General features: G+C 39.8%; 1 protein-coding gene across 1 annotated transcript in view; it reads left to right on the plus strand.

Annotated features, from left to right (window-relative positions):
- scfd2 (sec1 family domain containing 2) overlaps positions 1–15,587 on the plus strand; it is a 352,539-nt gene that overhangs the window by 42,034 nt on the left and 294,918 nt on the right. The window contains exon 4 of the mRNA XM_062038370.1: positions 3,033–3,160. Coding sequence (XP_061894354.1) covers positions 3,033–3,160 — 128 coding nt within the window. The remainder of the gene's footprint in view (positions 1–3,032; positions 3,161–15,587) is intronic.

Below are 15,587 nucleotides of genomic sequence, written 5' to 3' on the forward strand. Positions count from 1 at the left end.
ACTAGTTTTTCGAGATAGAATTGTTTTACTCATGTTTTTGGTGTGGTTATGTCCGAATATAAACAGTTTTGTTCAATAAAGTGATCGATATAATTCCTGTCCTCGAAGCATCTCGATAGACGTTACAATAATTGAACGGTGTTCAATTGAACGGTGTGTGTTGACGAACACCGTTAGGGCCGCTTGTTGTCACTGTCACTCAAAGTTGCATTGCAAAATTCCATAGAATAAATATGTTTATTTTGTTTATAATTCAGATGGGATTTGATTTGGTGCGCGGCATATACTTGCTGCGCGCAGCGGACGTTTGAGCAGTGCGCAATTGCGCAGGCACGCACCTTAGGTGAGGGGACGTTGCTTTGCAGTTCATGTGTTGTTGAAAACACGGCATTCCTCATCAACTTTTCTCTTTTTGGAGTCTCGGGTGTAAACCGTGCATCACTTGTCGCTGCATGTGCACCTTCACTCGCAGGTTACACACGGACACACGCCCATAAATAATACTTTTCAAAATAAAAGCAGCACAGTTGTATTGCGCGCAGGACATAGATGTTTTTTCAACTTTATTTTGTAATTGCAGTTGTTCACATTCACTCACAATCACGCACACGTCCACACGGAAGTAATACAAATAACGATTTTCAAAACAAAAGCAGCACCGTTGTATTGCACACTCGACATAGATACTTTTTAAAATTTATTTTGTAATTTATAATTGGCCTCACGCGGGCCGGACAGGGACGCACAAAGGGCCGGATGCGGCCCGCGGGCCGCAGAATGCCCAGGTCTGCTTTAAATAGACTCCCTTTTTAGACCAGTTGATCTGCCATTTCTTTTCTTTTCTTTTCTACTCTGCTCCCAACCCTAGCCTGTCCATCGGATGGGGACATCTCTACGCTGCTGACCCGTTTACGCTCGGGATGGTTCCTGCTGGCCCCACTATGGACTGGACTTTTGCTGATGTGTTGGACTTTCACAATATTATGTCAGACCCATTCGACATCCATTGCTTTCGGTCTCCCCTAGAGGGGGGGGGGGGGTTACCCACATATGCGGTCCTCTCCAAGGTTTCTCATAGTCATTCACATTGACGTCCCACTGGGGTGAGTTTTCCTTGCCCGTATGTGGGCTCTGTACCGAGGATGTCGTTGTGGCTTGTACAGCCCTTTGAGACACTTGTGATTTAGGGCTATATAAATAAACATTGATTGATTGATTGATTGATTGATAACGGTGTTCTCCTTCTGTCTTGTGAATCAGTCGGTGCCTTATGTCAACACCTAATATATATCGCAATATTTACTAGCCCAATACCGATTTGATAGGATATTAACACGATGTCATGTGGGATCTGAGCCGAGGATGTCGTTGTGGCTTGTGCAGCCCTTTGAGACATCTGTGATATAGGGTAAGTATATATATAAGTAAACTTTGATTGGTTGATTGATTGATACTTTTACATTATTTTATAATTTTGTATTGTGTGATTTTAGAAAAGGCTTGATCAAGGAAATTACTCAAACAGAACAACTATAGCTATAAAAAACACTAACCTAATAATTAGAGATGTCCGATAATGGCTTTTTTGCCGATATCCGATATTCCGATATTGTCCAACTCTTAATTACCGATTCCGATATCAACCGATACCGATATATACGGTCGTGGAATTAACACATTATTATGCCTAATTTTGTTGTGATGCCTTGCTGGATGCATTAAACAATGTAACAAGGTTTTCCAAAATAAATCAACTCAAGTTGTGGAAAAAAATGCCAACATGGCACTGCCATATTTATTATTGAAGTCACAAAGTGCATTATTTTTTTAGCATGCCTCAAAACAGCAACTTGGAGTTTGGGACATGCTCTCCCTCAGAGAGCATGAGGAGGTTGAGGTGGGCGGGTTGGGGGGCGGGGGGTGGGGGGTGAGTAGGGGGTAGCGGGGGGTGTATATTGTAGCGTCCCGGAAGAGTTAGTGCTGCAAGGGGTTCTGGGTATTTGTTCTGTTGTGTTTATGTTGTGTTACGGTGCGGATGTTCTCCCGAAATGTGTTTGTCATTCTTGTTTGGTGTGGGTTCACAGTGTGGCGCATATTTGTAACAGTGTTAAAGTTGTTTATACGGTCACTCTCAGTGTGACCTGTATGGTTGTTGACCAAGTATGCGTGCATTCACTTCTGTGTGTGAAAAGCCGTAGATATTATGTGATTGGGCCGGCACGCAAAGGCAGTGCCTTAAAGGTTTATTGGCGCTCTGTACTTCTCCCTACGTCCGTGTACACAGCAGCAATTTAAAAAGTCATAAATTTTACTTTTTGAAACCGATACCAATAATTTCCAATAGTATATTTTAAAGCATTTATCGGCCGATAATATCGGCAGTCCGATATTATCGGACATCTTTACTAATAATCGTCTGGAATGGACTTGCGCTGTCTTTAAGTTGAAGTGGAGTGGTATTTTATGACACCTAGTGGCCACAATAATTAACTAAGTGAAGCCCATGGTGCAGTAAGTTGAACGATGCAGACACATTTTTTTTACTGAATACTTTCTAATACAAATCTGCCTTGGTTACTTTGTACTTGTCAATAATATGCAACTATAATATTTTAATACTTGTTTGTACTGATCATTGTTGTGTTTTAGACTGCAGCATTGTTCAATTAAGACTTAACATTTATATTAATGTCTAGCTTGTGTATATTGTATGCTTAGCTGTTGTGTAGCTGCTTGCTCCGAGTAGCCTGTGTAGTCTACCATGTTTACCTTTTGTAAATGACTTCACTAAAATACAAGAAAATACCAAACTTGTGTGTTTATTGGAGGACATTTAGATGTTAAGTGGCTGTCCAGTTTTGCACAAGTTAACGTGCGGCAAGACTGCTTGTATCGCAGCGCTAATATCTGAGATTTCAGACGTACAGTAAGTCGATACAATCCGTTACTTTTTTGGCTGATATCAGACCAATATCCGTTACCAACCCTAATATTTACATTGCTGAATTTTCACCGTTTTTTTCTTGTACCAGGTCGCCTGCAGCTCGTTTACTTTGGGAGGCCATGCTCACCAGTAAGCACAAGGAAGCAGTGATGGAGGTGCGGCGCCAACTAGTGGAAGCCGCCAGCAAGGAGGAGCTTCCCATCAAGATGAGCATGGGTACGAATCTGCACTGGCAAAACACAAAGAACACGGCAAATATACACAAGTAAATACATATGTAATGCATTGACAACACAAACAAAGGGATTGCAGCTTTTATTTATTACAGCTCCATAGCACCACCTCCTGGAAATCAAACCCTTTTTACTTTTGATCTGTGTTTGTCAATGCAGCCGTGCAGGAAATCTGAACCACATGTTGAAACTATGACACATACACACACACACACGGGCACACACACACATGCTTTTGCAAACTTTTTGTTGTTTCTTAATGAAGCAACGGAGGCCGACGCGAGGGATAAAAATATGTGTTGGCACGTAAAAATAAAGTCTTCACACACACATAAGCAAGTCTACGAGTCCCCTCGTGCACGTTCACCTTCATGCAACCCTATGACTCACATTGCCTGACTCATTTAAAACACACACACACACGCACACACACACACACACACACACACACACACACACACACATTTAGGGTTAGTGTGAATGTTAACATCTGGAAAAAAAGGGGAGGGACATTTTGGTCCCTTAGCTCCTGTAATCTGTGAGGTAAAAAGTGTCTGGTAACAAGCAGGTTGTAATATGTTTTTGGAGGTCACACACTCGCACACACACGCGGCCAAGCATTTGTGTACACACTGTGGTTTCCTTTAACACGTTTGTGCTTTAAGGCTCAATTTGTGGGTGATCTGAACAAGCCACTGCTTCACAGTTTACACAAATCAATGACGGGGGCAGATACGGAGGTTGTTTGCGACAAATATAAGACACATGGAGGCTAAACTAAGGGTCAAACGTTACTGGATTAATGTCCTTCACTGTCATCTGTCAACTGTCCAGTGACGACCATGTACACTACCGTTCAAAAGTTTGGGGCCACCCAAACAATTTTGTAGAATAGCCTTCATTTCTAAGAACAAGAATAGACTGTCGAGTTTCAGATGAAAGTTCTCTTTTTCTGGCCATTTTGAGCGTTTAATTGACCCCACAAATGTGATGCTCCAGAAACTCAATCTGCTCAAAGGAAGGTCAGTTTTGTAGCTTCTGTAACGAGCTAAACTGTTTTCAGATGTGTGAACATGATTGCACAAGGGTTTTCTAATCATCAATTAGCCTTCTGAGCCAATGAGCAAACACATTGAACCATTAGAACACTGGAAAGATGGTTGCTGGAAATGGGCCTCTACACACCTACGTAGATATTGCACCAAAAACCAGACATTTGCAGCTGGAATAGTCATTTACCACATTAGCAATGTATAGAGTGTATTTCTTTAAAGTTAAGACTAGTTTAAAGTTATCTTCATTGAAAATAAGGACATTTCAATGTGACCCCAAACTTTTGAACGGTAGTGTATGTCCACTTTTAGATAATTGCAACTTTTTCGCATAACACACATCCGTGGCCAGTGGAAACACATTACCAGTATACCAGTTATCCCTGGTTGCTATTTGACATGTTTTAAAGGCCTACTGAAATTATAAATAAATGATAAATGGGTTATACTTGTATAGCGCTTTTCTACCTTCAAGGTACTCAAAGCGCTTTGACAGTATTTCCACATTTACCCATTCACACACATTCACACACTGATGGCGGGAGCTGCCATGCAAGGCGCTAACCAGCAGCCATCAGAGGCAAAGGGTGAAGTGTCTTGCCCAAAGACACAATGGACATGACTAGGAAGGTAGAAGGTGGGAATTGAACCCCAGTAACCAGCAACACTCCGATTGCTGGCACAGCCACTCTACCAAATTACATTTTTTTATTTAAACGGGGATAGCAGATCCATTCTATGTGTCATACTTGATCATTTTGCGATATTGCCATATTTTTGCTGAAAGGATTTAGTAGAGAACAACGACGATAAAGATCGCAACTTTTGGTATTTGATTTAAAAAAGCCTTGCCCCTACCGGAAGTAGCGTGACGTAGTCAATTGAAAGGCTCCTCACATTTTCCTATTGTTTTCAACGCAGCTAGAGCGATTCGGACCGAGAAAGCGGCGATTACCCCATTAATTTGAGCGAGGATGAAAGATTCGTGGATGAGGAACGTTCGAGTGAAGTACTAGAGTGCAGTGCAAGACATATCTTTTTTCGCTTTGACCGTAACTTAAGTACAAGCTGGCTCATTGGATTCCACACTCTCTCCTTTTTCTATTGTGGATCACGGATTTGTATTTTAAACCACCTCGGATACTATATCCTCTTGAAAATGAGAGTCGAGAATGCGAAATGGACATTCACAGTAACTTTTATCTCCACGAAAATACATCGACGAAACACTTTAGCTACGGAGCTAACGTGATAGCATTGTGCTTAACTGCATATAGAAACAAAATAAATAAATCCCTGACTGGAAGGCTAGACAGAAGATCAACAATACTATTAAAGCAGGGACATGTAAATACACGGTTAATGCTTTCCAGCCTGGCGAAGGTTAACAATGCTGTTGCTAACGACGCCATTGAAGCTAACTTAGCAACCGGACATCACAGAGCTATGCTAAAAACATTAGCTATCCACCTACGCCAGCCAGCCCTCATCTGCTCCTCAACACCCTTGCTCACCTGCGTTCCAGCGATCGACGGTGCGACGAAGGACTTCACCCGATCACAGATGCGAGACGGAGGAAGTTAAGGTGAGTTCGGCGGCTAACGCGTCTGCTATCCATCTCTGTCTTCCTGGTTGTGTTGCTGTAGTCCGCCACTAATACACCGATCCCACCTACAACTTTCTTCTTTGCAGTCTCCATTGTTCATTAAACAATTTGCAAAAGATTCACCAACACAGATGTCCAGAATACTGTGGAATTTTGAAATGAAAACAGAGCTTTTTTGTATTGGATTCAATAGGGTACCAATACTTCCACATCAACTGATTCCGTCACGCGCATACGTCATCATATCTGGACGTTTTCAACCGGAAGTGTGGCAGGAAATTTAAAATTGCAATTTATAAGTTAACCCTGCCGTATTGGCATGTGTTGCAATGTTAAGATTTCATCATTGATATGTAAACTATCAGACTGCGTGGTCGGTAGTAGTGGGTTTCAGTAGGCTTTTAATCATCAAAAAGTTTGTTTACATGAAAGCATATCTGACACAAGCCATTTACCGTAAGTATGAATTATGCAGGTTTTGACTTGGATACAGTTCCCCCTCCACCTACAGTACACTGCTATGTTACTCCATTTTCCCTGACTTGGTAGGTTATTTTCAGTCGTATTCCGAGTCGTTCTGATTATTTCTATTGTGCAAGGGGGCATATCTAATCTGTCATTAATTACTTGCGAGAGGAGCGATCACATTGTTAGATGCAAAATTGTAGTTGCGGCAGTGGAACAATTTTGAGGGTTTGACTTTAGGAATATTTGGGTTTTATTTCTATTATTGAGTCATTCTATGACTCAGCTAAGTTATGCACGTGCATGTGCTTACACATGTTATTGTGCCCCACCCAGGCCCACCTCTTTCAATCATGCCAAACCAGGGGAAGTCTGCTGTTATGAGGAACAAATCAGTGCACAAGAGCAGGGATATTCAACTACAAAACCCAAAACCAGTGAAGTTGGCACATTGTGTAAATCGTAAATAAGAACAGAATACAATGATTTGCAAATCCTTTTTAACCTATATTTAATCAAATAGACTGCAAAGACAAGATACTTAATGTTCGAACTGGTAAACTTTGTTTGAATGTGATGCCTGAACCACGTTTTAAAAAAGCTGGCACAAGTGATAAAAAAAAAGACTGAGAAAGTTGAGGTATGCTCATCAAACACTTATTTGGAACACCCCACAGGTGAACAGGCTCATTGGGAACAGGTGGGTGCCATGATTGGGTATAAAAGCAGCTTCCATGAATTGGACCATCCCACAGGTGAACAGGCTCATTGGGAACAGGTGGGTGCCATGATTGGGTATAAAAGCAGCTTCCATGAAATGCTCAGTCATTCACAAACAAGGATGGGGCGAGGGTCACCACTTTGTGAACAAATGCGTGAGCAAATTGTCGAACGGTTAAAGAACAACATTTCTCCACGAACTATTGCAAGGATTTTAGGGATTTCACCATCTACGGTCCGTAATATCATCAAAAGGTTCAGAGAATCTGGAGAAATCACTGCACGTAACTTCAAATGCCTGTGACCTTCGATCCCTCAGGCTGTACTGCATCAAAAAGTGACATCAGTGTGTAAAGGATATCACCACATGGCCTCAGGAACACTTCAGAAAACCATTGTCAGTAACTACAGTTGGTCGCTACACCTGTAAGTGCAAGTTAAAACTCTACTTTGCAAAGTGAAAGCCAATATCAACAACACCCAGAAATGCCGCCGGCTTGGCTGGGCCCGAGCTCATCCAAGAAGGACTGATGCAAAGTGGAAAAGTGTTCTGTGGTCTGACGAGTCCACATTTCAAATTATTTTTGGAAACTGTAGACGTCGTGTCCTGCGGACCAAATAGTAAAAGAACCATCCGGACTGTTATAGGCGCAAAGTTCAAAAGCTAGCATATGTGATGGTATAGGGGTGTATTAGTGCCCAAGGCATGGGTAACTTACACACCATTAATGCTGAAAGGTACATACAGGTTTTGTAACAACATACTGTATGTTGCCATCCAAGCAACGTTATCATGGACGCCCCTGCTTATTTCAGCAAGACAATGCCAAGCCACATTCTACACGCGTTACATCAACGTGGCTTCATAGTTAAAGAGTGCGGGTACTAGGCTGGCCTGCCTGCAGTCCACACCTGTTTCCCATTGAAAATGTGTGGCATATTATGAAGTGTAAAATACGACATTAGAGACCCCGGACTGTTGAGCAACCTAAGCTGTACATCAAGCAAGAATGGGAAAGAATTCCACCTGAAAAGCTTAAAAAATTGGTCTCCTCAGTTCCCAAACATTTACTGAGTGTTGTTAAAAGGAACCAACTTTTTTGCAATATGTTGCTGCCATTAAATTAAAAGTTAATGATTATTTGCAAAAAAACTAAGTTTCTCGGTTCGAACATTAAATATCTTGTCATTGCAAATCATTGTATTCTGTTTTTGTTTACGATTTACACAACGTGCCAACTTCACTGGTTTTGAGTTTTGTAAATTGTAGAAGATTCAAACCCAAATCGCTAAGGACTGAGGGCCAGGACTCCCCCCCTCACTATCTTTGTTTTGTATATTTATGAGAAGCAGCGTCCTCTACAGTGGACATTGGATTTTCATTGTCCTATTTACAAAATTTCAGAAAATGACGGAAATGTCCATGCAGTGATCTATCATAACTTAGAAGATCTACCTCACCAAATGGCTTGCGGTAAATTAAAAGACAAGCAATGTGTTGACACTGGTCCAAGATACTCTATATGACAGGAGAGCTCTGCTCTTTTTAGGGACCTAATATATATAATGTGAAAAAGATAGTCAAAGATCATCTATATGACAGCACTCTATAGTGTTTTTGGGAATCTACCACAACATTTTATAGTCACCCCCAAGTCTTAAGCTGAATTTGGGGGTCATTCTCATGTCACTCCTGGGACGGATTTGGCCTTCGGGCTGCTCGTTGACTGGTCCTGTGCTAATAAGTGTGAAGTGGGACAAACACAAGTGGTCTCGTGTGAGTACCGCCTTAAAATACTAGTGCGGTAGTTTGATGACATTGTGAGATGTGTGGTTACAAGAAGGATTCCTGCAGCTACCGTTTCTTTTAAACGGCTTGTACTATGATTTTGTTTCTACATTTAAAACTCTTCCTTGTAGTCTACATAAATCAAAATTTTGCATTGATATTTTTTAACAGACTCTTCAAGCTGCTTTCTGACTGTCTCTTCAGAATGCGCTGTTTTGTTGTCTTATTTACATAAAACAGCAATGAGCATAATATGCGTAAACCATTTTGACAGAAAAAATACTTGCAATTATATACACACATACATATATATATATATACAGTATATACAAACCCCGTTCCCATATGGGTTGGGAAATTGTGTTAGATGTAAATATAAACGGAATACAATGATTTGCAAATCCTTTTCAACCCATATTCAATTGAATGCACTACAAAGACAAGATATTTGATGTTCAAACTCATAAACTTTATTTCTTTTTTGCAAATAATAATTAACTTAGAATTTCATGGCTGCAACACGTGCCAAAGTAGTTGGGAAAGGGCATGTTCACCACTGTGTTACATGGCCTTTCCTTTTAACACTCAGTAAACATTTGGGAACTGAGGAGACATATTTTTTTAAACTTCTCAGGTGGAATTCTTTCCCATTCTTGCTTGATGTACAGCTTAAGTTGTTCAACAGTCCGGGGGTCTCCGTTGTGGTATTTTAGGCTTCATAATGCGCCACACATTTTCAATGGGAGACAGGTCTGGACTACAGGCAGGCCAGTCTAGTACCCGCACTCTTTTACTATGAAGCCACGTTGATGTAACACGTGGCTTGGCATTGTCTTGCTGAAATAAGCAGGGGGGTCCATGGTAACGTTGCTTGGATGGCAACATATGTTGCTCCAAAACCTGTATGTACCTTTCAGCATTAATGGCGCCTTCACAGATGTGTAAGTTACCCATGTCTTGGGCACTAATACACCCCCATACCATCACAGATGCTGGCTTTTCAACTTTGCGACTACAACAGTCCGGGTGGTTCTTTTCCTCTTTGGTCCAGAGGACACGACGTCCACAGTTTCCAAAAACAATTGGAAATGTGGACTTGTCAGACCACAGAACACTTTTCCACTTTGTATCAGTCCATCTTAGATGAGCTCAGGCCCAGCGAAGCCGACGGTGTTTCTGGGTGTTGTTGATAAACGGTTTTCGCCTTGCATAGGAGAGTTTTAACTTGCACTTACAGATGTAGCGACCGACTGTAGTTACTGACTGGGTTTCTGAAGTGTTCCTGAGCCCATGTGGTGATATCCTTTACACACTGATGTCACTTGTTGATGCAGTACAGTCTGAGGGATCGAAGGTCACGGGCTTAGCTGCTTACGTGCAGTGATTTCTCCAGATTCTCTGAACCCTTTGATGATTTTACGGACCGTAGATGGTGAAATCCCTAAATTCCTTGCAATAGCTGGTTGAGAAATGTTGTTCTTAAACTGTTGGACAATTTGCTCACGCATTTGTTGACAAAGTGGTGACCCTCGCTCCATCCTTGTTTGTGAATGACTGAGCATTTCATGGAATCTACTTTTATACCCAATCATGGCACCCACCTGTTCCCAATTTGCCTGTTCACCTGTGGGATGTTCCAAATAAGTGTTTGATGAGCATTCCTCAACTTTATCAGTATTTATTGCCACCTTTCCCAACTTCTTTGTCACATGTTGCTGGCATCAAATTCGAAAGTTAATGATTATTTGCAAAAAAAAAATGTTTATCAGTTCGAACATCAAATATGTTGTCTTTGTAGCATATTCAACTGAATATGGGTTGAAAATGATTTGCAAATAATTGTATTCCGTTTATATTTACATCTAACACAATTTCCCAACTCATATGGAAACGGGGTTTGTATATGTATGTATGTATGTATGTATATGTGTATTAGGGGTGTGGGAAAAAATCGATTCAAATTCGAATCGCGATTCTCACGTTGTGCGATTCAGAATCGATTTTTTTTTTTTTTTATTGATTTTTTTAATTTTATTTATTTATTAAAATATTTTTTATTTTTTTAAATTAATCAATCCAACAAAACAATACACAGCAATACCATAACAATGCAATCCAATTCCAAAACCAAACCCGACCCAGCAACACTCAGAACTGCAATAAACAGAGCAATTGAGAGGAGACACAAACACGACACAGAACAAACCAAAAGTAGTGAAACAAAAATGAATATTATCAACAACAGTATCAATATTAGCTACAATTTCAACATAGCAGTGATTAAAAATCCCTCATTGACATTATCATTAGACATTTATAAAAAATACAAAAATAAATAATAGTGTCACAGTGACTTACACTTGCATCGCATCTCATAAGCTTGACAACACACTGTGTCCAATATTTTCACAAAGATAAAATAAGTCATATTTTTGGTTCATTTAATAGTTAAAACAAATGTACATTATTGCAATCAGTTGATAAAACATTGTCCTTCACAATTATAAAAGTTTTTTACAAAAATCTACTACTCTGCTTGCATGCCAGCAGACTGGGGTAGATCCTGCTGAAATCCTATGTATTGGATAAATAAATAAATGATAAATGGGTTATACTTGTACAGCGCTTTTCTACCTTCAAGGTACTCAAAGCGCTTTGACAGTATTTCCACATTCACCCATTCACACACACATTCACACACTGATGGCGGGAGCTGCCATGCAAGGCGCTAACCAGCAACCATCAGGAGCAAGGGTGAAGTGTGTCTTGCCCAAGGACACAACGGACATGACTAGGATGGTAGAAGGTGGGGATTGATCCCCAGTAACCAGCAACCCTCCGATTGCTGGCACAGCCACTCTACCAACTTCGCCACGCCGTCCCGCGAATAAATAGAGAATGAATAGAGAATCATTTTGAATCGGGAAAAAATCGTTTTTGAATCGAGAATCGTGTTGAATTGAAAAAAAAAATCAATTTTGAATCGAATCGTGACCCCAAGAATCGATATTGTATCGAATCGTGGGACACCCAAAGATTCACAGCCCTAATGTGTGTGTGTATATATATATATATATATATATATATATATATATATATATATATATATATATATATATATATATATATATATATATATATAAATGTATTCTTAAATATCTGCTTGACTTATGATTTCAAAACAAGTTGTCTATCAAATTGTACATTGTAAAAATGACTATAGAGTTCACAGTAATAAACTGTCAGCTCAGTTGCTAGAGTTTTACTTTAAAAAACAAAGTGGTACCGTTTTTCCCATTTACAGTAATACAACATAAAAACAACAACCGTAGAAAAAAAACCTGACAGTTCGCTCACCAGAATTTTACTGTGGAAAAACAGTAGTGTCGTCTTTCAGTTTACAGTAAATGCCATGAAAAGTACCGTACATTTTCAAGTAAAAATTCTGGCAATTGAGCTGCCAGTCTTTGAAAGCAAAATCTACTGAATGTTTTTTTGCAGCATATGTAGAAAATATATATAATAAATAAGGCTGTCAAACAGATAAAATGTTTAATCGCGGTTAATAGCATTATGTTCTTAGTTAACTCAAAATTAATCGCGATATTGCAGAAAGATATAGTTTTTCGTCAATAAAAAGTGTACCCTAAACAAATTATTTTTAAGTTCTTAATACCATGACTGGACAAATTATTTGCTTTAACAAATTGTTTTAAAACATTTTGCTTTTTAAAACAGCTAAACACAAAAAGGATACAAACACACATTTAAAGAGAATTTAAAAAATACCTGCACTCCTGCAGTGCGTTGGTGTCTTGCCTGAGATTGCATTATGTAGGAATACATCATTTGTATTCCTGCTTTAGGAGCACTTGCATTTAGAGGAGAGAAGCTACACTTCCATGTTTAGATTGCAGCTTCACGCATTAATAACACAAAATGTGAAATGTTACGATCATGCTTTGATTGTCAAAGATATTAGGTGATATTTTTTCTGCCTGAATAAATGCTTCGGATATTCTGTACTTTACATGTTGTAAAGTAAATGGTATTCATATCCCTGCGTGACAATGTTTTACCTTCTTTGCCTACGTATTAATAAAATGTGATATTCAGCGTGTTAAACATTCTGTAATTGCGGACTATCACTCAGAACAGGTTATAAAAGAGTATACCATAGCGATGATAATATTGTGTAATGAACTGTAATCACCCAATGTGGGCTGCAGAGAGCAGTGGCAGGCATGACTGCAGTATTAGAGTTTGTCTCAGTTGTAGCAAAGAAGAAGACAAGATTTTTCAAAGACAATCTTCCTCCTTCATATCGCGGCTGCCATTACAATACACTTAATTTTAATCTGCCAGAAAATAGTTATTTAGGTAGAAATATCACAGAATAATACAGAATAACAGAATAGCATTATCTTATTGTTAGACAATTGTTCTTTGTTTTTTCTGGTTAGACCGGATGTGAAGCGTAGGACTATTATTGTGAAGCCGCCAACCAGATGTGTGTGATTGGTATGAGAAAAGACTTGACATGTTTTGACGAAAATCTCAGATAAAAGTGATTTTATCAATCAATCAGTGAATCAAAGTTTATTTATATAGCCTTTAATCACAAGTGTCTCAAAGGGCTGCACAAGCCACAACGACATCCTAGGCTCAGATCCCACATCAGAAAAACTCAACCCAATGGGAACAATAAGAAACCTTGGAGGGGCCCGCAAATTTGCCATTACAAACTACGGAATGGGCCGAGGGTCAAAAACGTCAATCGCGTGTTAAAAAAAAAGTATCTCTGTTTAAGGAACTTAAAGTTAACGCCTTATCGCCTTACCTTTGACAGCCCTAATAATAATCAAATGCATAGGCAATTGTGTAATCACGTCATGAGTCCTTTATATACATATGTTATTCACTGTTTGAAGCATTCCCTCTGAGTGCCGCCATAACTGCAAAGTTTGGTCCGTTTGAGACTATTTCGTTGCATTTGTTGCAGAACCAAGCAAGGAAACCGATCCTGCTCGATCACGATCATGCTATAATATTTTTTTATAGGCGCGTGTTAGACGGATGGTGCAGACACAGCAAGTGAGGCTCAGCCGATGATCAAAGTCTTGAACGGTGCAAAGAGGCCATGAGGGGCGGCCATGATTTAGTCCAGCCACTTTAAGACGACTGTAGGTGAACAGGGTGAGTCCGGGGCTAAGTGATGTGAGAGGTCCACATGGGGGGCTGAGTTGTTGCCCACCTCAGCGGCTGGACAGCCTCGTAAGTAACGCTCCATGAGAAGGGGGACACCGGAAAACCAGATGATTTTATTTATGCACCTGAAGAGCAGAATAGCCTTGGACATTTAATGTCGGGGCCTCTTTCAAAGTTTTAATATGTGTGAATGGGAACCATAACCTAAGAAAGCTTGTGAATGTGCTTCTTCTTTGCCCAAATGGGGAAAATAAAACGAAATTGATTGGTCTATGGCAGGGGTCAACAACCTTTACTTAAAAAAAGCCATCGTGCCCTTTCGTCTACAAAAAGAAATACTCTGGTGGCGGAAAACATAACACGACTTGAAAACTTTTTCTTTTTATTACAACTGTTTCAACAGCATGCACAAACTAATACAACAAACAGTACAGTGTGCCTACTTTGAAATAAAAAATAACTTACTACTGTAACTGTAACTACTGTAATATTGTACATGGTAATTGTATATACATTTAGAGCGTCCGCCCTGAGATCGGTAGGTTGTGAGTTCAAACCCCGGGCGAGTCATACCAAAGACTATAAAAAGGGGACCCATTACCTCCCTGCTTGACACTCAGCATCAAGGTTTGGAATTGGGGGATAAATCACCAAAAATGATTCCTGGGCGGGGCCACCGCTGCTGCCCATTGCTCCCCTCACCTCCCAGGGGGTGAACAAGGGTGATGGGTCAAATGCAGAGAATAATTTCGCCACACCTAGTGTGTGTGTGACAATCATGGGTACTTTAACTTTTTATTATATAAAAATATAATATAATATCAGTATATGTTATATACTGTATGTCCATCCATCCATTTTCTACTGCTTGTCCCTTTTTGGGGTCGCGGGGGTTGCTGGAGCTTATCTCAGCTGCATCCGGGCGGACAAGTCGCTAGTCGCCACCATATATAATATATAAACATTCCATATGTTATATTTTATATTGCTACTATGGTACATTTTCAGTCTACTTGATACCTGCATTATCCTTTCCATCCTTAACCTTTCCATGGTTTGAAACTGAGCTACTGTGTGGAACAATTTCCCTTGTGGATCAATAATGTTTGTCTAAGTCTAACGTTCACCCATAAATTGCTGAGGGCTTGTTTTGAAAATGTCTTCCAATTAAATTTTTGTTGTTGTTCGCTTTTTTCGCCATATATAAAGTATACAGGTAAGCCAGCGTCGCTAGAGGTGAAGGCAAAGCAATCATGTCCATGCACAATTAAATCCAAAAAAGGTTTGCAAATCATAATAATGGATTCATAATTTTTTTTAAAAAAGGAAAATTTAACAAAAGTTTTAAAATGGACCAATTTTGCAAAACCAACGGTTCTTTCTTACTTAGTACCCATTCTTGTGTTTTTGACATGAAGGCATGGCATTGATATTCATCAAGCTATTTTGCCTTCTTCATACTTCATCCAAACAATAGGTTTGGAATTTGCCCAACTTGACTTTTTCCCCAGTTGTGACAACAATGGATATCTCTACATATGGTAGATATTTACTCTTTGTGCCAGTCCGC

The sequence above is a fragment of the Entelurus aequoreus genome, linkage group LG27, assembly GCF_033978785.1.
Source record: "Entelurus aequoreus isolate RoL-2023_Sb linkage group LG27, RoL_Eaeq_v1.1, whole genome shotgun sequence".
Taxonomy (NCBI): Eukaryota; Metazoa; Chordata; class Actinopteri; order Syngnathiformes; family Syngnathidae; genus Entelurus; species Entelurus aequoreus.